This window comes from Annulohypoxylon maeteangense (genome assembly GCF_022496945.1).
Source record: "Annulohypoxylon maeteangense strain CBS 123835 unplaced genomic scaffold GGS22scaffold_1, whole genome shotgun sequence".
Taxonomy (NCBI): Eukaryota; Fungi; Ascomycota; class Sordariomycetes; order Xylariales; family Hypoxylaceae; genus Annulohypoxylon; species Annulohypoxylon maeteangense.
The window spans coordinates 3,604,276-3,631,559 of record NW_025953248.1 but is presented as its reverse complement, the minus strand read 5'-3'; the positions used below and the strand labels follow the sequence as shown (position 1 = coordinate 3,631,559).

The following is a 27,284-nucleotide window of genomic DNA, read 5'->3' as shown; positions in this document are numbered from 1 at the left end:
AACCTTTCCTCTATCTTGATACTATCTACAAATATATTTCAATCAGATTATCTAACCTTGTTGCTTGCTTTGGCGATATAATTTCAGAAGCACGCATGGCCAACAACTCCAGCGAAAGTCCCCCCAGCGGAAGTCCGAGGGCGGCGTTATATTCTCCCCTAAACTCCGAACAGCACCAAGTCAGGTTCATCGAGATTCTATCTTCTGATAACGATCAACAACCTGTAAGCTGCCTGCTCAAACCCGCGGAATTATCAGAAGATATTCGTTATGCCGCTTTGTCCTACGTTTGGGGCGACCCTAAAAATACCGAGGATATTATCATTAACGGGATCACCTTTCCGGCGACGACTAACCTGGCGTCTGCACTGTGGCATTTCAGAAAGAATAAATTCCCGAAACATGATGGAGCCAGCGATATAAAACTGCTCTGGGTAGATGCAATCTGCATCAATCAAGATGACATCCCAGAGCGTAATCACCAATTAACCTTGATGGGGTCTATCTACCGCAAAGCAACATCTGTTCTCTCATGGCTTGGGCCTCCAAAGGATATCGATCATGCACTGCCAGTAATACATGAGTTTACAAATATAATGGATAGTGCATGGGGTTGTTCAGCATCACATGAGGATATGGTACAGATAGGGTTTGAATGGCTGATAACTTCTCCGAAACTTCATATCTCGGATTCTGATATGACATTGAATTGGCGACCTGTTTTCCAACTAGGGCTCTGTGGTTATTGGAAGAGGATGTGGATTATCCAAGAAATGGCATTGGCAAGGTCATCAGAAGATCTGTGGCTCATCTGCGGTTCTAATTACGTTACCTACAAGGAAGTTAAAGCATTCTTTTCCCTTTTCCTTTCGGTTTCCGGGAGACTTATACCAGAAACCACTAGGTACGGGTCGCCGAAAACGACAGAACAAATTTGGAACACGGTGACACGTCCATCATCGATTGATTGGATGCCAACAAAGATGTTGTCTTTTATAGAACGTCTACAGACAGACATGCCAAATCACTCTGCAATATCGCGTGATGGGTTTTGGAAACATGTTATCTCAGCGTCAGTTCTCGCCTCCGCTACCGATCCTCGAGATATGGTTTACGCTGTGCTCGGCTTGGTTCACAACAGTATCATACCGGATTATAGCAAATCCACCAGGCAAGTTTATCTTGACGCCATATTGAATGACGGAATTAAGGAAACTGTGGGAATCTCTCTACAATTTTCTGGACGTGGCTACAAAATTGAGAACGATGATGAATTTCCTTCGTGGCTGCCAAATCTCCCCAAGATCAGGAATAATTACGATGTTTATTTCCGAGACTTCCGCGTAGACAATAGTCTATTACTTAAGGATATCAGCCTTCGAGAGCCAATGTTGGCTCAGCGAAACATTCTTAACATTCAAGGGGCTGTCTGCGGCAGCGTGGCATACGTATGGCCCATCATAGATCGCTCGAATATAGCAACTGATAATGCGGATTTATTGGCAGAAGAGTTGTACGCCGATATATGTCAAATCTGTATCGATTACCTTTTACTTGGCCTCGAGAATTCTATCTGGACCTTTGGCGATATCACAAGCTCAAGCAACAAACCATTACAGGCTGTACTTGATGTTTTTGATTGGAAACTTGAGAAGTCGATACAAGGAACTACAAATGACTTTATGGAAAGTTGGAAGCGACAACCTCATTCTGGCTTGAATGTATCTCCTAGCATGTGGATATTCATTCTGATTCTCTCAAAACTTGACGACTTACCGGAAGAAAAACAAAAAGAGACAGCAAGACGACTCGGGATTCCTTTCGATCCCAAGCGCCCCAGACTTTCTGCGTTTGTGATATCAAGGTATCTCCTCGATGTTCAAAACACCGGCTATGATAATACGACACGCTCGACCTATACTTTTACTCCAGATTATAATAAATCCAGATACCTACTTTGGTACTGTCTTCGAGGAGGCAGGACGACAATATTCCTGACCGACAAAGGTCATCTAGGTATAGGACCCGAAGACCTACAAACCGGAGATCTTGTTTGTGCCATTGATCAATGCCCACTCCCGGTTTTACTGAGGAAGGGGGAGAAAGCAGAGAACAGAGACTCATTCTTAACTCATATGGGATGCTGTTATATTCGAGGCTTGTCAGATGGAGAGCCGGCTGAGATGGTTAAGAAAGGAGAGCTGGAGATCGAGACGTTCGAAATATGTTGAGAGTTTATGCTTGAACCTTTCAGGGTACGAACCTACATATTCTATTCCAAGCAGGTGGAAAGCAAGATTTTTCTTTTTTTACCAATATTGAACATCAGTCAACGAATAAGAAGTGCTACCCCTATTCAGATACGTACCTAAGTCCCTGTGTACCTGAGCTAGTGTGGGGCACATGTGGACCCATATCGAGCTTCAATTGGTGCATGTCCCCTATTTCCTGACCGCCTTCGTTAATACGAATTACCCCTCAGCCCCTCCCCCTCCATTTACAGGGGTCCGAGTGTTTTATTATATCGAGGCGCAGCCATTGACTTTTTGATGAAAACACCACCTAATAACTTTTCTACGTAGTACCTGAGGACACGCGTTCTGAACTATAACATATCATCTTAGACACTCGCTTTTCCTCAGAAGAATAAATCAAGAAGAAACCGAATAGAGAAAAAAATAAAGACATCATGGCTACTACCGTTCCTCCTTACCCTCCTCTAGAGGACCGCCCGATCAAGAATACGATCGCACTCTTCGATGTCGACGAGACCCTCACCCCAGCCCGTCTCTCTGTCTCCCCCGAGATGCTCCAGACTCTCGAGAAGTTACGACAAAAAGTTGCGATCGGATACGTAGGTGGGTCGAACTTAGTCAAGCAACAGGAACAGTTGGGCACCGGTGACCGACCCGTAACGTCTATGTTCGACTTCTGCTTCAGCGAGAACGGCTTAACAGCTTTCAAGCTAGGCCAAGAGCTACCCTCCAACAGCTTCATCAAGTATATCGGCGAGGACAAGTACAAGGAGCTGGCCAACTGGATCCTGCACTACATCGCGGATCTAGATATCCCGATCAAGCGCGGTACTTTCATAGAGTTCCGCAACGGCATGATCAACGTATCCCCTATTGGCCGTAATGCCAGCACGCAAGAGCGAAACGAATACCAAGCGTATGACATCAAGAACAAGATTCGTGAGACCATGGTGGAGAAGATGAGAGAGAAGTTTGGACATTTGGGTCTGACGTAAGCGCCCATTGCTTTGAATCCCACCAAGAAAAAAAAAGAAAAAAAATGAGGACGAAATTCTAACATGTAAAACCAAAAACAGCTTCTCCATCGGCGGCCAAATCTCCTTCGACGTCTTCCCCACAGGCTGGGACAAGACGTACTGCCTGAAGCACCTAGAAGCCGAAGCCAAGAAGCCCGGCGGCATCCAGTACACGACGGTGCACTTCTTCGGCGACAAGACCGACAAGGGCGGCAACGACTACGAGATCTACGTCGACCCCCGCACCATCGGACACTCCGTCAAGGGACCCGAGGACTGCTTGAAGCAGATCAAAGAGACCTTCGATCTATAGATATGTATCTGCAGATTTTCACATATACACCCACCACAAGCCCAAGAACTAAACCCGAACACCGAGCCGCGAGAAGAATTATCTAAGGAAAAATTAATTTCGTAAAATGGAAGCAAAAAAAGGCCTAATTGAATCTGACCAACAATACTAGTCTAGCAGAGAGTATTGCGTCTACAGATAAAACTGGAATCGAAAAGAAAAAGACCTAACTAGAGAGATAGAAAGCGCCTAGCCGCCTGATGGGTTTAGAAACGTCGTTTATCTCTACATAGCTGCGTAAAAATTCGTCTCGAAAATACCTTCAATAAAAAAAGTCACATAAGGAAAACAATGTCTACCTATCACTCGGTTCTGTTCATGTATAATATATACATACCAATGATTCGAGATCTTAAGTCGTGGTTGGCATAAAATACACACCCCAGCAGGTATCAAGAAGAAACACATCAACACCTTTCATAGGTAACTTTGACTTAATCATTCAGGCATGACTACATCCTACCTCCTACCTAGATACATATACATAATATAAGGTATCCCGTATCCAAGAAGTCAATCACAAAACCCCCAAACCAACAACTAGGCTTGCTTCACTTAGACAGCTACAACATCAACCATTCGTTACGCTATCCCTTCTCTCTGTTCTCACATCTCATAACACAACACACCCTAACCCCCTCATCACCGCCCAAACTCCAAATGCGGCACAATAACCGGCCCATACTTCGTCGGCGCCGTGAACGCGCCATCGCCCTGGACCACAAAATCCACCGCCAAGCTCAAGCGATTCAAGCCGCCGTTTTGGGCCACGGTATTCGGGCCATACGGGGTAGCAGGAACGGCGTCGGGGTCGAACGCGACGACGGCGACGTAATTCCGTCTTCCCATGAGTTTCTTCAACTCGCGCGGGGAGCCCGAGGCGTCGGTGTGGAAGATCTCCATCATGTCCTCTTTGGTGTCGCTGATGTCGCCGGTGCCGTTGCTGTTGCTGCTGCTGTGCGCGGAGGACCGTTGGCCGTTGGGTGGGATGTAGTGCGCGCGGTTGCTGTGGAGCATTTTTAGGATGTACTGTGCGGCGGGGGCGGCGACGATTGGGGAGGTGATTATTTGGAACATTGTTTTGTGGTCGCTTGGGTGTGCGGGGTCGTGGACTACACCGGCGCCGGCGGCGTTGACGTCTGTGGGTTTAGTTAGATATGGCTGGTTTTATTGATTATGGAATGGGGGTGGAATGGGGGAGAGGAAGGGAGTGGGGTTAGAGACGTACCTCCGGACAAGAATGTCATGCGCAAGCCCTTCTGGTGCGAGATGCCTTGCAGCGTGCGGATCAGATACGTCCGCTCAAGATCCTTACTATCGTGTGTCCACATATCCTTCAAGATCTCGCTGATATCCAGGTCGCCAAATTGGTTTACTACGTTGCCCATGAGTCCGGACTTGCCGACGGCCTTTTTGACTTGGCTGAAGCCCTGTGCGACCATCTCCTTACCGCCGACGATGCCCGCTACCGAACTTGTGACTTTGCCCAATACGTTGTACGACATATTGACTGCCTTCTTACCCGTCGCAAACGTGTTAGCTAGGCTCTCTACCGTGTCGAGTCGCGGGTAGACAATAGGCACTGATAGCATCCAGAGGCAGTGCTGTACGCTGGGCGGTAGCATCGCGACTTTAGGGAATAAGCCCTGGTATGTTGGACCCGCGAGCACGCGGTTTTGTGTTCGCTCCGACCGAAGATCAACACCGACCACAACCACGGCAGGACCAAGATATTTGATGAAGTGCCAGCCTTGGCCTGTGACGGTGAACAAATCCAGATCATGACTGACGTTTCGGAGGACCTCCAGTGTGGTGTGGTGCTGGAAGAGTAAGTACATGTCCACAGCTATCCGGCCGATATTCTTGAACATCTGCGAGTTTTGCATGTAATCGGGATATGAGCCGTAGCCGTCAAAGCTGAGAGAAAGTCAGTAACGCCTTTACGGTATGAAACTTATACTATTGCAATGATTAAAAACTTACATGTCGTGGTCATCGATTTGACAGACGTGAGGAATCTGCGCAAACGCCTCACGAAGGAACGGCTGGTCGAAATGACTAGTATAGAAGTGGAAGTAAGCGTGCGATACGTCCTCTTCATGACGCGCCGTCCACGAAGCATTCTTTCTATTATCTTTACCCGGCATAGCAAGCCACTGTTTTAAGAGTGGTACTTCTTTCCATAGCCGGTCCCCGTAGATCTGATCGCCCAAGCCGAGCTGGACGTGGAAACCGCCGCAGTCAACATTCTTCTGCAGCACATCCTTCCACATAAATCCAAGCCCGCCAAGTTTGCTGCGCTCATTTTGATTCGTGCTTGCGGCGAAGTCGTTTCCAGAATGCGCGATAAAGCGCCAGTTAGTCTCGCTTCGACCTGCGACTACGAATTCGTATCTAGTGCAGCCGAGGTGCGAGGTGACGGCGTAAGTCCATCTTTCCGTACCAGTTTCGCCCATCTGCAATTCGACATCATATTTAAAGAATTGCCACCTTTGATGCGTGTATATAGAGCGAGCTGTTAGTTGGCGAGGATTTGGTGATAGATCGGTACTGAGATGGATGTGGATAGTGGGCGGCTGAGGAGAATCTGTGACTATGAGAATACTTCCCAGCCACATTCCCTTCTCGATGTCCATATTCGTGTATCTCAGATAAGGTCCGAAGTAGACACCATTTGTCGGCTGGACCTTGTACATGTCCACGCCGACACCAGGAGGACCTGTAAAACCAGCAGCGGTTGGCGTCGCCGTTGCAACACTCATAATACTCTCAGCATAACCCGGAGTTTGCGGTGGGAACATAGGCGAGGCCATCGCACTCTGTTTGCCAAACATAGGCGAAGCGAGAGGGTTGCCATACGTTGACGCCGTGGGAGATAGTGGCGCAGTTTCATGGTGAATAGGGTTTGGTCCCTTAGGGAACTCCCATTGCGTAGCTTGCGTGGCTAAGTGGATATAATAGTACTGACCGGAATTCTGGTCAAGATGGGCAATCCAACCCTCTGGTAACGGTGGCGGCGAAGTAGGACCTTGGCCTTGGAATGGAGATGGGGTATGGGTAACTACTTGCGCTTGCACTTGCTGGCTGCTCTGTTGAGATTCGGGTCTCGGATCATTGGCAAACGCAGGGTGCCCGGGATGTTGCAGGGCCGGAGACGCAAGTGCGGCTGCTATCTCGGCTTGCTTCTTCGGTGGAGATGCCGCGGATGATGACTGTGCAGCTTGAGCCGGTGCCGGTGCCGGGGTTGAACTTGAACTCGGCTGGGCCGGCCGTTGCTTCTCGTTGGGATATGCCGAGGAGCTTCCACCAGGGTTGATACTGGAATATGCGGGCGGAGGGCTAGGTGACATCTGCATTCTCTGGAAGTCTTGTTCCAACACGCTGATCTGAAGAGCAGGCCCGCCATTTTCGTTTCCATTGGCGTTATTGTTATTGTTAGTAGTTGTGTTTGTATTAGCGTTTGGCGGTCGCGCTGCCTGAGCACTGAACGTCGATGCTGTAGGACTTGCGACAGGGTTTGCTCCCTGGTAAACCGTGGGAGGTCCATGCGGTTGTTGTTCGGGAGTTTCCGTCGGCGTCCACGGACGAGGTGCTTGCTGTGTAGCTGGGTGTTGGCCATATTGCGCTAGCCGTTGGGTCGCCGCTGAGCTCTGAAGACTATTCAGTGTTGCAGTTCCAGATATACCAGCGGCCGCATATCTGGCCTCGATACTTCCTCCTGGGATAGTACCTGGCTCAACGATAGGCGTCTCTGGCGGAGGAGGGGATCCTCGGCTTGCTCTTGTAGTGGATGTAGAAGCTGTGGAGGCAAAACGATTCACCCCACTATCCGCGGGCATCTTGAGGTAACTATCTTCATTCACCGGAGGCCGCACATTATTGTTCGAGCTTGAGCCCGAAGCTGCCGAACTGCCTCTAGGTGGAGGGTAATAGGGCTTCTGATGATAGTTGGGGAAAGATGTACTAGAAGAAGCAGCCGCCGGTTTTGGTTGGTTAACAAGCGGTTTCGCAAATAGGCCGCCGTCGTCTCCAGGGGGACTAGCAGGACTAAGCGCTCCTGGCAAAGGTTTAAAACCGGCACCACGTCGTTCTGCAAGACCAGGCCCTTTCTTTTCAACAGGACTTGAATCTAATCGCGGGGTCGTGTCGTTAAAGCTATCTGAGTGTGTAGAGCTCACAGGACTTATGTATATCTTGTTACCAGACGGCCGACGTTGATCGGATGGGTAAGGAGGTCGACTTGACTGGGCAACTGGCTGAGCTATCTGGTGGTCGTCATCATCGGGGTACGGTAGAGGCGCAGCAGAGCTAGAGGCGCCTGGCGGCAGCGGAAAACTCGGCTTCGAAGATGCCGGGGCGGGATATTTGAATCTATCGGAGGCAGGCTTAGGGCTCTGGGGTTTGAATATCCTCAGAGGTTCGACGGTAGGGCTGTCGCAATCCTCGGCAGGCTTGCTGAGGAACATCTCCTCATCAGGCCTTCCATGACGATCCATCCTGTTTCACGTACTCTGCCGTTCGCGGATCGCAAGGCAACCGACAGGCGCAAAGGTACTAGCAGTAGACGCGGGATGACGCAGGGAAATGTGAGGAAAAGTTATTTATAGGCGCTTTGCGACAGCTAGGCCTTAAAGATGTATGCGACGAAATGATCTTATCGCAACTAGGTGAGGGGTTACAATGATTGGCTTTTGAGTGAAGTTGTGAAGCCGAAGCTGATGAATTCAACCAACAAAATGGAAGCAAATAGGATACACGACACGGAATACAGATACGAGCAGGTGAAACGAGTTCAAGAAAGAACAAGATGGATTCGAAGAGGTCTATGATATGCGACCACACGGCTATGGAGGGGGAAGCAACCTTGTCCGTAGGTTCGGTGGGCTCACCAAGCTTGGCGGGTTGGAGGACAGGCCAGATGATTGGTCGCTTATAAGCAGGCGCTTAAAGAATAGGGAAATATGGGTGAAGCAGATGGCATTTCCAAGCGCCCAATCAGCCCGACGCTTGGTGTAGTACGCGAATTATACTGGCTCCCTCACATGAACGAGCGTATTTCTCTGGCTGGCTAACTTTGCCGGTTTTCCTTGATAGCGCTCAAGCTGCCAACGAATAACTCAAGTGGTCCATCTAGCCCCTATGATCGCTTGGTTGTCAAGCACGAGTTATTTCGTATCCCCTGAGACGATGAGGATATGATGAGATTTTATACTCCATTTTGCCCCCTCGACGTTAGGCACTGATGGATGATATTCATCGCAGCGCGCAACAGTGAGCCTACAGTTTTTAGTTGAAAGCCCAGAAGACCCAAGAACGTGACAGGGGTTTGGGACGGATATTCGCACCATCACTCATTGAGTACCTAGAAGGATCCATATCTTTTTCATCATAGCCGGGACATGGGACCTAGCTCGAGCGGCTATTGATCCAAACTTCGCAATCGCATACATTTGATGTATACATACATTGGATGCGATGAGCATGATCAGATGTGCATGCACTATGCACGGCTGTCGAAAATCCTTCCCGTCTCATGGGAATGTGTCCGAGCCTTCACGTTATAAATAATAACGTTACGGGAAGCCCCGCCATGCTAGTATCCCAATCCCTTGTAATAGGGCTACGCTACATTTGATATGGCGAGAATAGTTGATGCTTGAACTGACTTGACTTCGCTATTTTCGACTTCGCTCAATCCGCTCAGTCTTTGCTGCCCATTTGCTATTTTCAGCTTGGCTGATAAGCCCTATCAATTTCCGATCTCGAACTGGTTACGTAGCGTCGAAGGAGCCTATTACCCTATTAAAGATATCCATCGATGTATGTATCCGTCCTTTCATCTTGTTATCTTCGGGTACTAGCACCTGCATATGAGGCGGCTTTGGTGGCGTACAAGACTCAAGGATATGACCCCTTTATTTTTGACTGATACCTATCGCGAGTCTAGATTGTAAAAGCACCAGGCAATTTAGTAGAGAGAACATATAATTGAATGGCAAGATCACAGAATGGGAATCCTTTGCCTTGGCTTAAGAATAGAATTGTTGGTCGCGTTGAATTATTGAAGTTGACACAAGTACAGAATAGAGTACTAGGTTGATAAGAAAGAGTCAATAAATGGTATGCATGTTTTACCTGCCCAGCCACCCCTAAACCTAAAAATTAAAGCAATAACCACCTGGACATATTGCAAAAGCAAGTGCGGGTGGATGTGGGTAGAATCAGTAGATTTCCCAGAAAATCCATTGATAAACCCATTGCTCCTACCCATTTCCATCATAAACACATTTAGATATGAAGTCGTCGCAAACCTACCTAGCACTAATGATTCAGCCTCAAAGCCAAGCTAAGAAAACGCCACTCACAAAGAACAATAGCATTGTTCGGATTCTTCACTTCGGTCGCGAACTCTCGGCTTCGGGAACGAAGGAAGCCGTGACCCCACTCGGAGGCGACTTTCCAACGCGGCGCCGTGACCAAAAAACCACGAATCCCATCGGTTGCCTACAGCATAGCGATGTTGCCTACAGCATATTAACTATGACTCTTATTACTTTCAACCTTATGATTCAAGACCACACCTACACAACCCAAAATGTCGGATCCGACTATGGTTCGTAGTACCCCGATCGGGGTTCGGACGTTAAATATTCGACCAATCAGAACGCATCCCGTACACTTGATCGATTGATTTAGTGTGTCAGGACGCGTGGCGACCTTCTAGATCGCCCGTTCGATATAGGCGATATAGCTAGGCAGCACCTTCTAAACCGTTCTGCCCTATTCGAGCTTGTGGTAAGGCACGTCGTAGAGGCTGGAGTGTTGCGTTAGTCATTTGCCATCACACGACAACCGTTACGCATCTGCGCATTCCCGTCTGTAGCCTTGAGTCTTCCGCTTGTCAGGCTACGTCTACGAAATGTATATATAAGCCACATAGTTAGACCAATCTTATAACAATCGAACTTGACTTCTTCACCATCAACACTTTCACCAAACAATCACTAGATCATCATACCATTTCAATTTACTAGCTAAGTATTCAACATGGCAAACACCAACAACAATAACAACAATCCACCACCCCCTGGATGGGACTACGAGCAATCATTCGGACCTCATGCATTCATGAGAGCTGGCGCTGGAGTCGACCACGCTAGCACCGGAGCCAGCTTCGGGCATGGGTTCCCATTCAACAACGCTCAAACTTGGCCCGGCCAGGAGTGGGCTCGCTCGTCTGGACCCTGGAATGGATGGCATTGGGGGCCCGGGTGGCACGGCGGCGGACATGACGAACACAATTTTGGAAATTATCGTGAGGTCCCTACATCCGATAGAGAGGAAGGCGACCACGACCACGACCACAAGGACGATGATGGGATGGAGAGTTCTCCCGAAACCATGAGAAACACTCCGGATGAGTCCGTCAACAGTGATGCACCACATCCACCAACTCCGGGAGCTTTCCCTCACCCTCGCCCGCCGCCTCCCGCAGGCGCTCCTCAGCACCCGCCTCACCCAGCTCATCCGCCTCACCCTCCCCACCCATTCTTCCACGGCCACCCACGCCCCTTCGGTGGTCCTCACCGCGGACGAGGCGGACGATTCGGCCGTCGGGGAGGTCGCGGCGGTCCCCCTCCTCCACCACCAAGCTACAGCGGCCCTTGGGACTTCCGACCCTTGATGCACGCCTTCGCGACCCACCCCTTCGCCGAGGCATTCAAGGACTACATGGAGCAGGCGCGCGAAGGCCTATCGCACGAGTCCAACGAGCAACAGGACAACGCCTTTGTCCCACCCGTCGACGTCTTCAATACGGAGAAAGCGTACATCCTACACGTGTCACTCCCAGGCGCGAAGAAGGAAGACGTGGGTGTCAACTGGGACGGCGACAAGGTCAACATCGCCGGCGTCATCTACCGTCCCGGCGACGAGGCGTTCATCAGCTGCTTGGCTTCTAGCGAGAGGAAGGTCGGTTTGTTCGAGCGCAGCATCAAGCTACCCCCTCCCGGAAGCAGCGAGAAGGAAGAGATTGATGGTGCGGGCATCACGGCGAAGATGGAGAATGGTATTCTCATCGTGACGGTACCTAAGACTGAGAGGGACTGGACTCAGATTCACAAGGTCGACATTGAGTAAATCCGGGTTTCCGGATTGAAAGGGCATGGGTGGTTGTGAATATATAGGTATGGAGGATTGAGGATATCCTGGTGATTTGGTATGGCAGGAGTAAGGTGTTCAAGGAGTTACATATAAATAAGCCCCCATCAAACCAATAAAAAATTGCGTCCAAAATAACTAAGCATCGTCCCATGTCGCTAGATCGAATTCGATATGTCTTGTGATATGTATCAATAATTTGTTTCAACTTGTCATTTGTGTTCACCTTGATACTCACCTATTAGAGATTTGGCATTCCACTTCGTAACTCTAGAACGGTCTCAATGAGAAGGGATGTCTGTCTGTCTTTCTATACTCATACCGCGATGTCTTTCGTAGCTATGACGTCTGTGTCGAGTTCTTGCATAACTTCAAGAACTAGGTTCAGGCTGTCCATGAAGGAGTTGACAGCTACACGAAGCATCCTATTCGTTGTGGCTTTATACTCAATCTGCAATATGTTTCCTACTATATCTCCGTTGGCGGTATTATTATTTGAGTTACCAATAGAAAAGTGTCGCTGTACTAGCGGAGACAGTTCTTTGTCAACTTGCAATGCCTTCAGAGCGATGGATGCTAGTCGAGGTGTTGGGAATGGCACCTCAATATTCCTAAGGAGGGAGTAGTGTTAGCATCATGATTGCTCAGTGAGTGGCTGCAAACGTCGACGTACAACATGCAGGGGAACTGTGTATCTTTCGTTGTCGCCATGGTATTTGTTGTCAATTGTTGTCAGTTGTTGTCTTTTCGCAAGCGAGTTCAGGGCTGTGTTGTGTTTACGAATAGATAGATCGGAATGCGAATTGCGTAATGAGAAAATATTGAGGTTCCACGGTTTCAACCTAGAGCCTCTGCGGGGGACGGAAAAGAGGGAGGGGTAACGGTAACCAGGTATTTTTTATTCCGAATTGCCAAGCGCCGATAAGATAAAGTTGACTGGACAGGACGGTTGGAATTCAGCTGAGGCTTAGGAGGTCGAGGTTTCAGCCACTTATGTAATGTGGATCTTTTGCGGTTGCTAAGCAACGGGATGATCCACAAACATGACAGGGTTATGGGCCATGTCGTTCATGCCCTTAACCGAATTAGGTAAAATGTCAAATGAGACCGCTATGGCCTTTGCTTTCTTTGCTTTCCTTCTTACCCCAACAATAACAATCAAATAGGAAAATAATAATACGGCATCTGATACAAAAAACATCGTCTCCTTGAAAAAGGCTTCATGTTTTGATGATCTACAACATCTACTTTTTTTCAACCCTTTTCCTCCATTACTACTAGTACTCGGTACGGCTCTCTCTTTTGCTTTGCATTGCATCGTCTACTTCTATTACATTACAACTTCGCTTGTCATTCAAATAGATTGTTAATGTGTGAATGAATTCGGTTGATTATTTTATTCATATCCATATCCATTTCACTCTTTATACCGGAATACCGCCAGTCGATCCTTCTAGGTAGTATATCACCAGACATACACTATACACCTAAAGCCTCGACTCGACCGCCAACCTCGGAAGTCCAATCAAAAGGCCTGCCTTTGTTTATGCAGAGCCATTGAAGCTTCCTTAACTCGTTCGGGTCCCGATTGACAACGTCTTCGAAGGGTTCTTGAACGAGCAACGACATCGCATTAGAAGTAGGAGCCTTGATAGCAAAAGCCGCTAAGATGGGACCTTCTTCGAGAAATTCCAACTCTGGCCAGGTCATTGAGTACATTCCAGGTAAGCCATTTTATCCTCACCGTCCTTTTCGTGGACGACATCGATAATAGCTTAATAACTTGTACCCTCATAATTCGCCTTACCCTCAATCATCATCATCATCGTCATCATCATTCTCCTAATCTCGCTTGCTTCTTTTTTCTTTTTATGTCCTCTGACTACTTGCGCCTCCCCAATGACGCAAACCAAGTTGAGATGTTCCATGTCTGCTGGAATCTCTCATAGCCCCCTTCATCATCCATCTTTACTACTTAATTCGGAAGCATTTCCAGTTACATTGCTTACAATTGCAGACCGCCTATACCTAGCATCCTACCTTCACCCTCCTAACGCCGACACCGTCTTCCCGTACCACGACCCGCCACCTCAGTCACCAAGGAAGAGATCACAGAGGGCAGTAGATGGCCCTGCGCCCGCTCCCTCCAAGTCTGAACGACACCCTCCATACTACTTTACTGTCGACGACACTCTCCTCTACAACGCATTCCACCACGATTTTGGCCCGCTTCACATTGGTCACCTTTACCGCTTTGCTCTACACTTTCACGATGTCCTCGGTGCTAAGGAAAACCAACACAGACCGATTGTGTTTTATAGCCGAGCAGACCCAAGAAGTAGGTTTACCGACATTTCAACTTTGAGACATTTATAATAGTTGCTGACAATTTCGGACAGGTCGAGCAAATGCCGCATGTTTACTAGCGTGCTACATGGTCCTAATCCAGTCCTGGCCACCTCACTTGGCCCTAGCGCCCATTGCCCAGGTTGATCCACCCCTGATGCCTTTCCGCGATGCTGGTTATAGTCAGGCCGACTATGGTATCACTGTTCAGGACATCGTATACGGTGTCTGGAAAGCCAAGGAAGAAGGTGTCTGTGTCTTGGACAACTTCGACCTTGACGAGTACGAGAGATTCGAACGAGTTGAACATGGTGATTTCAACTGGATTACGCCTAATTTCCTGGCATTCGCCTCGCCGCAAAGCACTCAGACGACACGAATCACCGAGTCTTCCGAATTATATGCTACACTGCCTAAGACGCTGTCTGCTGTAGACGCTCATCCAACCCTCTCACAACCATTCAAGAATGTATTGAGACATTTCTCCGAGCGCAACATCGGCTTGGTCGTGCGTCTTAACTCTCCCCTTTACTCTCCCTCGTACTTTGAGGCGCTAGGGATACAACACCTCGACATGATATTTGAGGATGGCACTTGCCCACCGCTAAGTACTGTCCGAAAATTCATCAAGCTTGCCCACGAGACGATCACGGTGAAGAAGAAGGGGATTGCTGTCCACTGCAAAGCTGGTCTTGGAAGAACTGGATGTTTGATCGGAGCTTATCTGATTTACCGCCATGGTTTCACGGCGAACGAAATCATTTCGTTCATGCGATTCATGCGTCCAGGCATGGTTGTAGGTCCTCAGCAACATTGGCTACATATCAACCAAGGAGTATTCCGAGAATGGTGGATTGAGGAGAGGCTGGAGAGGAAGCTGCGAAAGGAGATGGCTGCGAACGTGCCTCCCAGCACACCCATCCGCGCAATGCAGAAGGCCAATCTAAACCGAAGTGCTCAGGCCTCAACTCCTCCAAGCCGAAGCCCATCAAACCGTACGCCTCTTGGCGATCTAGACGGTGAACGCCGTAACGCCGGCGTGCAAGAAGATTATTTACCAGCACCAACACCAGGCCAACCTCGAAAGACCAGTCGCGCCGACCGTCATCATCCGTACCACCGAAGCACATCTCACCATCCCACAGTCGAGGAGGAACAAGAAGCCGCGAGCAAGAACGCAGATGCTACCTCCACCCACGGCAGGCGATCTAATGATAGCATTGACTCGGAGGAGGAATTATATCTGCGTATGCGATCTAATCGCAAGGCATCTCGTACACCAGCAGCCTGCAGCGAAACGATCCGATCCGTCAGTCAGAGCACGACTACAACGATCTATCAGGTTATCGACAACGACGCTTCTAATGACGCCGAAAATGTTGGCCATGGTCGCCCGAAGACCATTGTAGATCACGTCACTGGTTCGCCAACACGCTCAGCTAGCGCTTCTGGCGTGATGACCAAGGTCAGGAGCAGCAAGCGATCAACCGAGTCATCCCGAAACAAGGATTCCATGGGTGTGCGAAAGACCAGTGGTCGAATTGGTAGCATTGGTACCAACAACACTGCCAACTCGGCGCGTAAGGTTTCCGCATTATAGGATAATGAGGTCTTACGGCGGCCAAATTGAGTATCGATGACTGTTCCGAATTATGCTGCAATATCTCATGGCTTATCCAACGATGATCAAACTTCTGCGGGCAGCTAATTTTTTCACGATGACGACTATGACGACCGAATCATGGTTCTTTTGCATATGCGTTTGGCGTTTGGTATCAATAAGAGGTACATGGACTTCGCCCCAATCAATTCAAATATAATGGATCCGACTTCCCTCTCTTCGCATCTGCTCCTCGATGATTCTTCCTCTTTGAAGAAAAAGTACCCAGCTGGGCTACCTTGGTTGCTTATGTTCGTTCATACCAACCGGCTTTTCCCACATAACTATTTTTGAATGACTCGGGCGTTGTGGTTCTTCTGTTTTGGGGTCAGTGATTCGGAAAGGGCATTGTTGCATATTTTAATCCGGGCCGGTTTTTTCGCCGAGTTATGTGTCCATTCTAAACTGACGTCGAGCTGGATGGAGGATGCGAGCTGAGAGAGAGAGCCTTGGAGTAACGAGGGGAGTTTCTCGTTGAAGTATCACTGCTTGGTTGTGTTTGTTTTTTAGATCAATACGCGTTATATGATGAATCATTTCTTCATTTTGCTTGTTCCCCCGTTCGCTTTAATGTTTAATAATGTAATACGTGATGTGGATGATGGTAAAATTCATGGATCTTCAGCGGCTCTGGCGAGTGGACTGATTTACCTCGCTTTTCCTTGGTGACGGTGAAGCGATCGGCGTTCTTCGATCGATCTTATTCGACCTCCTCCGGCCAGTTCCTTGTCCGGTCTTCGTCATATCATGGATGTCTCCAAGAACACCATTCGTATCACTAGCATGAAGAGGAGTCACTCACAGTTCCTTCAGCCCGAAGCCCTCTCCAATTCTGAGTCCTAGCTCGAATCCGATCCTAGATCAGATGGAGAATTGTTTTAGCGCCCACTTTCACCTTACATTTGCTGTCCCGGCTTTGCGAACATATCAATCACAGATTCCCCAAAACAGGGCATCTTGAAACCGGTTATGGAATAGTCAGTTCTCGGATGCCTGTCTCCCGCATCACCGAAGATCATGGCCTCAACCACGCAAATTTCCCCGGGAAGTGTCTCTCGCTTGGCTGAATCCCCCGCTGCGCGTTGCTACTGTAGCATTGTGGAGGCTTGTTCCTACGGCTTCTGTTCACCTACATACATGTCTACCTATCTACTTACCTAACACTCGTCCAGCTCACCATACATATATACCTAGGTAGGTACATACATGGATGCTTAAGTATGTATGTATGTATGTAGGCTTTACGGCTTCCAGTAACGTTCCAGCAATAGAGAAGGGCTACTGCCGTGTCACTCCTGCATGCAAATCTTCGTGTGATCATGTGGCGTTTCTCCTGACTAGACGGGCTAGACTTAACTAACTAACTGACTGACTGTGACGGGAACCGAGGCATTTTTCTCCGAGCTGGACGAGGTTCTTTAGATGAACATTTATAACGAGGGTTACCGGAGGCATTCTAGCCGGGCAGTTTAGTCGGCGTTTCCACGAGGACGTAGAGTAAAGCAGTTCTTCGAGGCCGTAATACTCGAACACCTAGGTACCTGGGCTTCGAGGAACTACTTCTAAGTGCTTTACTCTAGTCCTACCATCGTTTTGCCATGGAAGAAGGGCAATTAGCAGACCCGCCCAAGGGTCGGCGGGGTATCGCCATGAATAAACTCCACGCTGTTAGGAAGAGGATCAAGCCGTGGTATATATACGCGCTCATAGCGACGGCGATAGTTACGCTCGTCGTGGTGCTTTCAACTGTGCTAGTCGCTCGACGGAATCATGAGTGGTTTATTCAGAAAGTCTTGCATGATAAGATGGTATTCTCTCTTCCCCTCTCATAAAATTCCTGACTTTCTCCGTGTTCAAACTTCTCCGCTGGGAAACACCAACGCTAACAACCGATCGTAGACCGCGTCTAATCCGGGTACTGCCCGAGTGAATCTCGGCTATGCGCAATACCAGGGCTCACTTGTTGGTAATGAGGGCAGTGTGGCCCAATTCCTCGGGATGCGGTATGCGGCGCCGCCGACGGGGGACCGTAGATGGCGGGCGCCGGTCGAGCCTGAGACGGAGGATTCGGGGGACCAAGCGGCAGATACTGTATGTTTTATTCTCGATATCTTATATTCGTACCCTATCGTTCTTGATCGCCGTGTGCCTTTACTATTATTCCCGTAATAATAGAAATCCCGCCCCTTTCTTTCTTTCTTTCTTTCTTTTTTTTAAAAAAGAGTAAAGCGCAAGTGAGCTAGAAAAGAGAGAGAAACACACCAGCTAACACAACCATACCACATAGTTCGGCCCCATCTGTCTAGGTCGCGGATCCCCATACCCAAACAGCAAGCAAGACGAAGACTGTCTATACGCGAACGTATGGGCACCAGCGAACGCAACAGTAGACTCCAAACTGCCCGTATGGCTATTCATCCAAGGCGGCGGTATGTATTTCCCTCCCCTTCCCCTTCCCCTTCCTCTTCTCCCCTTTATTCACTACCTAGGTAACCACTAACCCCACCGCAGGCTACAACACCAACAGCAACGCGAACTGGAACGGGACCTATCTCCTCTCACAATCGAACAACAGCATCGTATTCGTGAACTTCAACTACCGCGTCGGGCTATGGGGATTCCTCGCGACGCAAAACCTGCTCGCGCCCGGAGCCGGGGACCTTAACGTCGGGTTGCGCGACCAAATCGCGATGTTGCGGTGGGTGCGGGAGCACATCGCGCAATTCGGAGGCGACCCGTCACATGTCGTGATCACGGGGACATCGGCGGGAGCCGGGAGCGTAGCGCTGCATTTACTGATGGCGTACGGGGAGCACGGGGAGGGGAGTTACGGCAGCTACGGGAGCTACGGGAACACCAGCTACCCCAGCGACGCCGGGGACACGGAGGGTACCGATCTCTTCGTCGGTGGGGTGGGTGAGTCCGTGTTTTTCCCATGGCAGCCACCTCTCGCCGATCTAGAATGGCAGTACGATTTACTCCTCAACCAAACCGGATGCGGCACGCAATCCGCCTCTGACCCATTAACCTGTCTCCGCGGCCTCCCAACAGAAACTCTCCAACCGCTTAACACAGCATCCCCGTACCCCGGGCGCCCTAACTCTCCCCTCCCCCTCTTCTACTGGACCCCCTGCATAGACGGGACCCTCCTCCGGGACCTGCCCTACACCCTCTTCTCACGAGGCGAATTCCTCTCCGTGCCAGTAATAATGGGCACAACAACCAACGAAGGCGCCTCCTTCGCAACCAACACGTCCACAGCCGACGCCTTCGGGGTTTTCATGCAGAACAACTACCCGCACCTAACCACCGCCCAAACCAGCTCCATCATCGCGCAATACCCGCAAGCGCAACAAGCCCCGCAAGCGCAACAAGCCCCGCTCCCAAACCACGCGGCGTGGTTTCCGTCAACGGCAGCTGCGTACGGGGACACTACGTTCATCTGTCCGGCGAACCACATTTTGGCATCGTACACACACGCACCCGTACCTCCCTTCAACGCGGGTGGGGTGAACGGGAGTCAGGTCTGGGGCTACCGATACGATGTATCAGACCCGACGAACGCCGCAGCCGGGGTCGGGGTGCCGCATATATGGGAGTCGTGGGCGGTATACGGACCTGACGCACTGAACGGGGTTGGCGGGGGGCCCGCGAGTTACTATTACCCCGCCGGCGTGGCAGCGGGGGTTGTGAAGCCGGTGCAGGATTACTGGATTTCGTTTGTGCGGACATTGGATCCAAATGCGGAGAGGAGTGTTGGGGCGCCGGTGTGGGAGGCGTGGAGTGCTGGTGTGAATGGGACTAGCGACGGAGGGCAAAGGCTGCTGTTCCAGGCGGAGGGGTTCACGATGGAGCCTGTGGCGGCGGATTTGCAGGAGCGGTGTGATTTCTGGAGGGGGCTTGTTCCTGCGACGCAGCAGTGAGGGGGATCTTGACTTACCTACATTTGGATATAAAGCGTTGTTCAGAGATATGGGACGTATCTACGGAAATATCTAAGCAGCTATATAGGATACATATGACGACGAAATGATTCTTCATAGATGATTGACAGATCCTATTGTTTTATCCGTATTTGAACCCTAACTTCCATCAGCTTTTCTCCCCCATCTACTCTCCAATATCACCACCATATCCAACTTCCGCGCCTCGGAGTCCCACAGCGACCTACACGGAATAATTGCCCCCTTCCCTTGCAAAGACTCCGTCTCGCCAAGTAGGTCGAAGGACTCGGAATTGATGTACGTAAGCTTTGGGTTTACCTCAATAAAACCCAGCTGTGAACGATCGCTCGTCTGTAGGATCTGGCCTACCACCCTTAACATATGCTGCGTTCCGCGCACACCAATTCCACTCCCAGCCGCATCGCTATCTTGGTACGCCGCGACGGTCTGAACGAACACATCTCCGGAAGGCGACTCAACAACGACACTATGCATTGCCGTACGCTGGTCTTTGTCTGAGCCATGAGACGAGTACAGCCGTACATCTCCAAAACCCACGTTCGCAAACCCAAGATGCGCATGCCACTCGACACCAGCAGCCCTTGGTAACTCCTCAACCTCAGCAGAAAAGACAAAAGGCAATGCTCTCTGCGACAAACCCCCTTCAGAATAATCGTCGGCGTCAAAGTCCTTCAGCACCTCCCAATCCGGAAGCCCCGGCTTTGCGGCACCGACGTCATTGCCGCCGCCATAAGTCATGTACAAGGGGTTATATTTCCGATCCCACAGATCCGGGCCCTCTTCCGCATCACTTGAGGCAGAAGAAGGTACTGCGTGCGCGGCTTTCCAGGCACTTGCAGCCAGCAGAGCGCAGTGTTTCGCGTGGGGGGTAGAAGGCGAGCGGGGGAAATACGCCACGGCGCTACTCCACCATTGAACCTGCATCTCGGCGCCGACACGCCAGAGGTGTTGCAGCGCCAGAGTGACTTGTAGTCGGAGATTATCATCGCCGTCTGGTGGCACAGAGGGTAAGCTCATAGATGCAGGTACTAGAGGAATCTGACCTGCAATAGATACTGCAAGGGGCAAATTCGAATTTACGTCATTATCCCTATTTTTGTCTTCATCAATTGTGAGGAGCGGGTATGTAATGGCTTGACTATAAGGGCCGATGTTGGCGGGCGCCCAGTAAGACCGAGACTGTACGTGTAGGCCGCGCCTATCTCCCTGCTTCATCCGAGGTTGCACCGTGAGAAGAATAGATATATCAGCACCTTGAGGCGTCAAGAGGTCGCCACAGGATATAGTGACTCGGGCCGGCGGATTTGGCTCTCGGAACAATGCCCCGTAAAGCCTATTAACAGTCGGGAAGTCCGACATACGCCGTAGAACAATGATGGTGTTGGTAATAGCAGTTGTTGGTAATGAATATTCGTGTAACTGTTGGCGTACCTCGTCCACAATTTGGGCTGTCTGGGCTTCAATGTTTCCTGGACGCCCAACAAAGTACCAGTCTTGGCTAATAGAGTTGGTAAGCTTGAGAGAAAGGGGAGATGGCTGCTGGCCAATTTCGTGTAGGCTGATGGTACAATGCTCGTATCCCAAAGATTTGCTGTGCAGCAAATCGAGTGCATCCTTGAACTTCGGATCAAGAAGGTTCGGAATACGGACGTTTTGGTCCTCTGTCTTAGAAGTTATATCTGTACCTAGCTTCATCTCAACTTGGGCTTCACGAACATTCAACCAGGCACTACCACCGCCCTCACGTACAACTCTCTTGTCATCATCGCGTATAACGATGCGACCCTTAAAAAGCACTGGCGGTCCATCTACAACAAGAGTCTCGAACTCGCCTCCTTCGCCGAGCACGGCGCCGCGTCCGCCGTCGCCGCCGAAGCGCCGAAGTGCTCGGCGGATACGTGATATGCCAGTATCGCTAGCCACATTTTCCCATAGAAACTCTTCTCCCAAACCAGCGCTAGCCACCTTCACTATACGGGCCACCAGCCCTGCGGCAGCCATGTCGCGAAGTAACTGCGCATCATCGGTATCTGCAGGCTGAAGAGTAGATGTGGAGAAAGTAGAAGTAGTAGCGGCGGCGGAAGAAAGCGGAAGGTCAGGGAATTGCCAAAGGAACGCCAGCGGAATTAAGCCGAGACGCAAGGCGACGGACTCGACGCGGGTTCGTTGGTACGTCGATAGTATTGCGCCCGTGCACAGGGCATTAACCTCCGGGTGAGCCTTGAGGACGGCATGAAGAAGCGGGACTAGGGACTCCGTTTCGTCCTCTTCCTGGTGGCCATCGGGGTGCTTGTAACTTATGCCACTATCTACGGCGGTACCAAGGATAGCCCGGCGAAATAGAGGCAGCCCTGTGGCTTGGGCATAAAGAGGGATCACCTGGTGGCCCACGGTCTGGTACATGAAACTATTCAAGTCGATCTCATCGTCATCTTGGCTGTTATTGTCAGCTCTTAGTCCCAAGAGTGAACCGTGCTGATGTTGGGCAACCGTAATATCGCTGGGGGAGATCCGTATGGCAGCAAGATCGTTGATAGCGTTGTCAACCTCGGCCCTAGATCCATCTTCATCTCCAGATCTGACAGTAGCTCGTGTACTAGTACTGGCAACTCTAGGCGGCGGCGGATGGAGATTAGCCAGTGCTATGACGCGATGCCCATTAGCCAGGCAGTGGAGAATGGAGTAGAAGCTATCTTTTCCTCCAGATACCAAGGCGACAACGTTTAGAGGATCGTCAGCTGCCATGGGTCTTTGTGACTGTCAGAATGTGACAGGTAGAAATTTCGGAGAAATAACAAGAGGCCAAATAGTGCGACACCCTAATGACGAGTCATCGTTCTCTGGTAGGTCGGCTTTGTCGCAACTGTCACAGTTCCAATAAGGCCAAGGGCCAATTGCCTCACTTTTCACTTTTTCTTCTCGCCAGGTATATCTCAGCTGATCTCGGTGGTTTGTTCCGTAGTATGAGATATTTCAAGTAGTGCTCGTGCACGGCGAGCTATCGTTCAGCTACTAGTGAATACGTAGTTAGGCATACCTAAAGCTATAGATATCTCCAATTAGGAATCCGATCAAGCGAATTGTGATGTTGATAGCTCATAAAACGGCGTTGGCTTGGCGGGGTTCCGGATGATCGAAAACAGCCTGACGGACGGCTAGGGCTCTGGTAGGTAAGGACTAGCTGTTACAGCTAGAGACCGTCAAATAATTAGGTAGAAACACGACCGTCCTAGTACGATTTAGCGAATGATTACAGGTGGAGGCTTTTAAAAGTTGCGCCTTTACGTCCGTTAGGTACTAGGTAGTGGTAGGTAGGCATCTAGGTTGGTAAGGTAGATCTTCTTTTGGAGATGTTTCGAAAATGGAGACATTAAAAAATAGGTACCTACAAAAGGTATGGAATGTGATCCACAAGTTGGCTAGATAAGGCGATAATTAGATTGTAATGACGTAAAATAGTAAAGTCGAAGGCAGTCGCACCTGTTCGGGTGCTGTTGAGGCACCTTATTCTTCTAGGTAGTTGCATAGGTACATACCTAGCTGGGTAGGTAGGTACCTATATCCGTCCGGGGATATCTCTATACACCATATGAATGCACTAGAAGGCAACTAGTAGGTAATGAAGACTGTCACGAAAGAATGCGAAAGACTTGGACGTAATGTTATGTTGGGCAGCGGCAAAACCATTGCTTGGATCAATTTCCTATCTTTTACAAGTATGCTGAAAGCTATCTTCCTGTGACCGGCACCGCCAGAGCAATCGCAATAAACGAAGTTTGAAAATAAACCAAACCGTAGAAATTAGACACACGAAGAGGGTTCAGTGAAAGGCCACCGCCACCACGATCACGCACTTCCTCCCATTCCATTCCTTTCCTCCCCTCCTCTTTCTGTTCTTTCTTCCTCTTCACCTCCCCCCTCCTCTCACTGAACGTGTCATATAGCGAGGAACGACTGCTCTGCTCCGCCCTGCTGTAGAGATTACAACGAGCGTAGAGAAGAATAGGCCGCCATAATAAAAGTGTAAAAAATAGGTGTATCGCATTTGCTTTCCGTGGCAAGTCTCAATTGTTCCGCCTCTGTATGGTTGTTTCAAAATGCCCACCCGATCGACGCCTCATCACCAATCCGTTGTATCCCTTGAGGTTGCCTTGCCGCTCCCGTGAGCAATTTTTTAAAAGTCGTCATGTAGAAAAAGGGTTGTTTTGTCACAATATTGGTACAAGAAGACAAGTCGATGCTGGAAAATCAATGTGCAACTTTTGTGGTCCTCTCTACCTAGGCCTAGTGACCTGATCCGCGTAAATGAAGCTGGCTAGGCTAGGTCGAATGTGAGAAATTCATTATGTCATTAGGGGCGTACGCCAAGAGATCTGTCGTGGATCCTCGACGGGGTATATCTGATCTCCAACCTGAAAAAATCCGATGATTTAGTCAGATCGCTTACGCTTCTTCTTGCCCTGACCCTCACTAGGCGACTCGTCTGAGGAGAGGTCGCTAGAGCTACCGGGGACTTCGGAGGCGACTTGGAATAGCACCTTCCCAAAGTTGGCGTAGTCGGGCTCGCCAGGCGGCATCAATTCGAGGCCTTCCTCACTCGCGTCGATGAGATTCATAACGATGGCCCCGCTGCCGTGAGTTCGCGCGTGCTGCGATAGATTGTCGCTTCGGGAGAACTTCTTTCCACACTCATGGCACTCGAAAGGCTTCTCTTGCGTGTGTAGAGAGCGATAGTGTCGCTTCAGGTGCTCTTGTCGGCGGAAGCGACGGTTGCAGAGCTCGCAGACGAAAGTCTTGCTGGGATCCTCTGTTAATGATTGCTTGCGACCTCGGCGGTTGGGTGGAGCAGGTAGTGGCGTTTGCGCATTCGACCCCTCGGGTGATCCAACGTTGTTGCTGTCGTCTGCTTCGGTGTGACTGTAGCTGTGGTGATGTTGTTGCTGGTCCTGCTCACCACCCTGAGCAGAGTTGGAGTCGGCAGCAACGTTCATGATGGGCGCAGCCTTTCGCGACTCCTTTTTGCACTTCTTTATCTTCTTGTCTTTGTGAGAATCTGAGTCCGATGAGGTGTAGCTGGAGAACCCAGTCGCGTCACAAGAGGCGGTGTCGTCACCGTCGAAGTCACTCTCACCCAAGAACGACTCGTTACCAAGCGATAAAGTTGTAGAGCAAGTAGCAGAACGTGACCTCTTGATATCAGCACTTGATTGCTCGCCAATATTGCATAGACGATTGACAAAGTCGTCTTCTGATTCAAGGTCATCAATATCCTCAAAGGCAGGTAGACCGTGGTGAAGCTCCTGATTAAAATCGAAGGAGGCAGGGAGGGATTGTTTTGGTAGAGAGTCACCCCTGAATTCCTCTAACGCGACAGGGGCAGAAAACTCGGGCGCCAATGTGGGGTTGGATACACCGCCAACTGTCAAGTTCCGGGGATCACAGAAGGTGGAATCCACGTCTTGCTCTGATGTAACAGATCGTGCGTAAGGCGATGGCGAAGGTGATAATGATGGACAGGACGTTGGTGATAGATGGTCGCTTGAAAAGCTAGAATTAGGTGATTGGACCTGAATCTGATTTGCTGATTGGGTCTGAGCTTGGAGGTAGACTGTACAGAGGGTAGAAAAAAATAAGGTTAGCAACTCCGAATTCCAGGTGTTAAAAAATTAAACTTTTAGATAGTGAAAGATAAGAGCGGTGAATTTCAACCCATGCCCCGCCCATTTTCCAATCCGACTCGCAATTTGTTCTGAAACTTTTGAAACCTTCATGATCATCATATTTCCGCCTTCGATTATTTTTAGAAATCCTTCTCTTCGTTTTCTTCCTTTCAGATTTCTGAGACCAACTCGTATCCAATTCATAAAACGGATTATGTTTAAGAATATTAAATCCGAAATCAATAAATATTAACATACCAGGTGTTAGAGGTGGTGAGCCACAGTTAGCCCAATCCAAGTTCTCGAGGCTTTCAGGTATGGTCTCGACTTCCGGCTTGACCATCTCGCATCCGTCCAATCCAGAGAACATGGGGTTGAGCGGTGTGGCTAACATATCGTTCGAGTTGCATGGACTACCCATGGAGCTACCCGACGTTGACAAGGGAGGCGTGGCCGGATAGTAGAACCCGTCGTTATCGCAAAGCTCCGTCTCGAGCATCAACTTCGAAGGTTGAGTGTGCACTAGAATCCCAGGTCGCTGCGCAGTCTGAGGCGACGCCATCGGAGTTATGTTGCTCGGGACTGTGCTGTACATCTTGTTCGGGAAAGGTTGTTGCGAGCAAGCCGAGTTCGGCCTCGAGTAGATCGGCGTCGACGGCAGTGTAGGTACCACTGGGAATACCTGATGTTGCTGCATCTGTTGAAATCCAGGCTGCTGGCTGAAGTGGCCGTGGTGCCGGTTCTCTGGGTTGGGGTCTGGCGTGTAGTAGAAGAAAGGCGTAGGTCCCATCTGGGAGGCCATCATAGTTGGGTCCATTATCGTTGTCGTTATCGATGTCTTTAACCAATAGCCACCCGTCAGTCTATTGCGGCCAGTGACTCTCTCACTCCGATATATAAACTGACCTAGTTACCGACTTCGGTTACGTTTCTTTCGAACTACCTGGAAGGTTTGTCGTTTCCCTTTCGTTTTATAAATTAAGTATACTAGTAAGTGTACTGTACAATGCGTTGTTATCGTTGTTGTTGGTGGGCGGTTGGCCTAATGATGGTGGTTTCGGTTCCTTGGTTGTCTGAATGAACGAATGTTGGTCTTGATATTGGATCATAAGACCATCTAGCTGCTAGTGACTCGTTGTTGTCTGGTGTTATACATAGACCTGCTCTCGACTTCGTAACTCCCCGAGTATTATCGTCAAGTAACTGGCTGTGGGAGCGGATAGGTACAAGTTTTGTATGGTTAATGAAGGGCAGGAAGTTCGAAGAGATCGAACGATTCCAAAAAGACGAGTCACAAGGAAGAAACAAGAGAACCGATAGGGTTATGAAGAAGAAATAGAACACTCCAAGACGACGGATATGTCGATCACGTACTAGCTAAGAGAGTAATGAACGTGGTTGAAGGGAACCTTGAGAGGATAATGTAAAATAGTTGAAGGCCACCCAGATCAACGACACCAGATAAAAGAAGCCCATCGATAGGCACTGGAAGGCCTGCGGGTGGAATGGGGGACCCATAGAGAGCCCACCCACCCAAGGCGAACAACCTTGTATGTCTCACTTGGGAGAGCTGACAAGGGGGCCATCTTTAGGCCCTGCTCGGCCTGGGTGGTCTGGGTCGACAGGCCACTGGCTAACCTTGTATTCTGCATGTCTGGGGCAAAACGGAAACATGAGATGAGTGGGTTGTGTCGACTGGTACTATGTGGGCGCAGCCACCGAGCGATTCTAAATCTGGATAACACTCTGGACGAGGACGAGAGGGACGAGGTACCGCGTATTGATGGGTACTTTGTCTCTTTTTTTCGACGGACAGAAGAACCCTTGTCCGACTGGTCGTGTACCTACCGCATAGCGCATACCTCTAAAC

The 27,284-nt window shown here is 49.7% G+C and overlaps 10 protein-coding genes across 10 annotated transcripts; 5 read left to right on the top strand and 5 right to left on the bottom strand.

Annotated features, from left to right (window-relative positions):
- The first annotated feature begins 31 nt into the window (after positions 1 to 31).
- Positions 32 to 2,364, top strand: GGS22DRAFT_151233 (heterokaryon incompatibility protein-domain-containing protein). Its single transcript, XM_047959449.1, has one exon. It carries the CDS (start codon positions 96 to 98, stop codon positions 2,229 to 2,231), a length of 2,136 nt encoding a protein of 711 aa, XP_047824397.1. The 5' UTR covers positions 32 to 95; the 3' UTR covers positions 2,232 to 2,364.
- A 206-nt stretch (positions 2,365 to 2,570) lies between these two features.
- On the top strand, positions 2,571 to 3,949 carry GGS22DRAFT_151231 (eukaryotic phosphomannomutase). The gene is made up of 2 exons (XM_047959448.1): positions 2,571 to 3,246; positions 3,332 to 3,949. The coding sequence occupies exons 1-2, from the start codon at positions 2,690 to 2,692 to the stop codon at positions 3,582 to 3,584; spliced, it is 810 nt and encodes a 269-aa protein (XP_047824396.1). The 5' UTR covers positions 2,571 to 2,689; the 3' UTR covers positions 3,585 to 3,949.
- A 38-nt stretch (positions 3,950 to 3,987) lies between these two features.
- On the bottom strand, positions 3,988 to 8,558 carry GGS22DRAFT_151230 (uncharacterized protein). The gene is made up of 3 exons (XM_047959447.1): positions 5,607 to 8,558; positions 4,852 to 5,540; positions 3,988 to 4,762 (listed from the first exon to the last, which is right to left on the bottom strand). The coding sequence occupies exons 1-3, from the start codon at positions 8,117 to 8,119 to the stop codon at positions 4,266 to 4,268; spliced, it is 3,699 nt and encodes a 1,232-aa protein (XP_047824395.1). The 5' UTR covers positions 8,120 to 8,558; the 3' UTR covers positions 3,988 to 4,265.
- A 908-nt stretch (positions 8,559 to 9,466) lies between these two features.
- Positions 9,467 to 10,024, bottom strand: GGS22DRAFT_151229 (uncharacterized protein). Its single transcript, XM_047959446.1, has 2 exons — positions 9,965 to 10,024; positions 9,467 to 9,743 (listed from the first exon to the last, which is right to left on the bottom strand). The coding sequence occupies exons 1-2, from the start codon at positions 10,001 to 10,003 to the stop codon at positions 9,567 to 9,569; spliced, it is 216 nt and encodes a 71-aa protein (XP_047824394.1). The 5' UTR covers positions 10,004 to 10,024; the 3' UTR covers positions 9,467 to 9,566.
- A 313-nt stretch (positions 10,025 to 10,337) lies between these two features.
- On the top strand, positions 10,338 to 11,991 carry GGS22DRAFT_15114 (HSP20-like chaperone). Its single transcript, XM_047959433.1, has one exon. It carries the CDS (start codon positions 10,671 to 10,673, stop codon positions 11,760 to 11,762), a length of 1,092 nt encoding a protein of 363 aa, XP_047824393.1. The 5' UTR covers positions 10,338 to 10,670; the 3' UTR covers positions 11,763 to 11,991.
- GGS22DRAFT_15104 (Pcc1-domain-containing protein) lies at positions 11,885 to 12,625 on the bottom strand. The gene is made up of 3 exons (XM_047959415.1): positions 12,457 to 12,625; positions 12,022 to 12,394; positions 11,885 to 11,961 (listed from the first exon to the last, which is right to left on the bottom strand). The coding sequence occupies exons 1-2, from the start codon at positions 12,492 to 12,494 to the stop codon at positions 12,100 to 12,102; spliced, it is 333 nt and encodes a 110-aa protein (XP_047824392.1). The 5' UTR covers positions 12,495 to 12,625; the 3' UTR covers positions 11,885 to 11,961; positions 12,022 to 12,099.
- A 326-nt stretch (positions 12,626 to 12,951) lies between these two features.
- On the top strand, positions 12,952 to 16,333 carry GGS22DRAFT_151225 (phosphatases II). The gene is made up of 3 exons (XM_047959445.1): positions 12,952 to 13,507; positions 13,801 to 14,121; positions 14,183 to 16,333. The coding sequence occupies exons 1-3, from the start codon at positions 13,453 to 13,455 to the stop codon at positions 15,727 to 15,729; spliced, it is 1,923 nt and encodes a 640-aa protein (XP_047824391.1). The 5' UTR covers positions 12,952 to 13,452; the 3' UTR covers positions 15,730 to 16,333.
- A 1,105-nt stretch (positions 16,334 to 17,438) lies between these two features.
- Positions 17,439 to 19,712, top strand: GGS22DRAFT_177360 (alpha/beta-hydrolase; the record flags this gene model as incomplete). The annotated part of the gene is made up of 4 exons (XM_047963509.1): positions 17,439 to 17,597; positions 17,689 to 17,880; positions 18,077 to 18,218; positions 18,301 to 19,712. 4 exons carry the CDS (start codon positions 17,439 to 17,441, stop codon positions 19,710 to 19,712), a joined length of 1,905 nt encoding a protein of 634 aa, XP_047824390.1.
- An 80-nt stretch (positions 19,713 to 19,792) lies between these two features.
- Positions 19,793 to 23,073, bottom strand: GGS22DRAFT_15092 (adenine nucleotide alpha hydrolases-like protein). The gene has a single exon (XM_047959390.1). The coding sequence runs from the start codon at positions 22,497 to 22,499 to the stop codon at positions 19,872 to 19,874; it is 2,628 nt and encodes an 875-aa protein (XP_047824389.1). The 5' UTR covers positions 22,500 to 23,073; the 3' UTR covers positions 19,793 to 19,871.
- Positions 23,074 to 23,991: 918 nt separating this feature from the next.
- Positions 23,992 to 26,546, bottom strand: GGS22DRAFT_15067 (uncharacterized protein). Its single transcript, XM_047959349.1, has 2 exons — positions 25,673 to 26,546; positions 23,992 to 25,362 (listed from the first exon to the last, which is right to left on the bottom strand). The coding sequence occupies exons 1-2, from the start codon at positions 26,229 to 26,231 to the stop codon at positions 24,185 to 24,187; spliced, it is 1,737 nt and encodes a 578-aa protein (XP_047824388.1). The 5' UTR covers positions 26,232 to 26,546; the 3' UTR covers positions 23,992 to 24,184.
- Between the last annotated feature and the right edge of the window lie 738 nt (positions 26,547 to 27,284).

Bases quoted from the DNA above. Each gene is read 5' to 3' on its own strand.
- GGS22DRAFT_151233 (XM_047959449.1), top strand. From the start codon at position 96: ATGGCCAACAACTCCAGCGAAAGTCCCCCCAGCGGAAGTCCGAGGGCG.
- GGS22DRAFT_15104 (XM_047959415.1), bottom strand. From the start codon at position 12,494: ATGGCGACAACGAAAGATACACAGTTCCCCTGCATGTT. The intron at 12,395-12,456 runs GTACGTCGACGT...CTCCCTCCTTAG, and splicing joins ACACAGTTCCCCTGCATGTT to GAATATTGAGGTGCCATTCC.
- GGS22DRAFT_151225 (XM_047959445.1), top strand. From the start codon at position 13,453: ATGGGACCTTCTTCGAGAAATTCCAACTCTGGCCAGGTCATTGAGTAC. The intron at 13,508-13,800 runs GTAAGCCATTTT...TTACAATTGCAG, and splicing joins GGTCATTGAGTACATTCCAG to ACCGCCTATACCTAGCATCC. The intron at 14,122-14,182 runs GTAGGTTTACCG...AATTTCGGACAG, and splicing joins TAGCCGAGCAGACCCAAGAA to GTCGAGCAAATGCCGCATGT.
- GGS22DRAFT_15067 (XM_047959349.1), bottom strand. From the start codon at position 26,231: ATGGACCCAACTATGATGGCCTCCCAGATGGGACCTACGCCTTTCTTC. The intron at 25,363-25,672 runs GTATGTTAATAT...CCCTCTGTACAG, and splicing joins CTCACCACCTCTAACACCTG to TCTACCTCCAAGCTCAGACC.
- GGS22DRAFT_15114 (XM_047959433.1), top strand. From the start codon at position 10,671: ATGGCAAACACCAACAACAATAACAACAATCCACCACCCCCTGGATGG.
- GGS22DRAFT_15092 (XM_047959390.1), bottom strand. From the start codon at position 22,499: ATGGCAGCTGACGATCCTCTAAACGTTGTCGCCTTGGTATCTGGAGGA.
- GGS22DRAFT_151230 (XM_047959447.1), bottom strand. From the start codon at position 8,119: ATGGATCGTCATGGAAGGCCTGATGAGGAGATGTTCCTCAGCAAGCCT. The intron at 5,541-5,606 runs GTAAGTTTTTAA...ACTTTCTCTCAG, and splicing joins CAAATCGATGACCACGACAT to CTTTGACGGCTACGGCTCAT. The intron at 4,763-4,851 runs GTACGTCTCTAA...CTAAACCCACAG, and splicing joins CATGACATTCTTGTCCGGAG to ACGTCAACGCCGCCGGCGCC.
- GGS22DRAFT_151231 (XM_047959448.1), top strand. From the start codon at position 2,690: ATGGCTACTACCGTTCCTCCTTACCCTCCTCTAGAGGACCGCCCGATC. The intron at 3,247-3,331 runs GTAAGCGCCCAT...AACCAAAAACAG, and splicing joins TTTGGACATTTGGGTCTGAC to CTTCTCCATCGGCGGCCAAA.
- GGS22DRAFT_151229 (XM_047959446.1), bottom strand. From the start codon at position 10,003: ATGCTATTGTTCTTTGTGAGTGGCGTTTTCTTAGCTTGG. The intron at 9,744-9,964 runs CTTTGAGGCTGA...AAACATGCATAC, and splicing joins GTGGCGTTTTCTTAGCTTGG to CATTTATTGACTCTTTCTTA.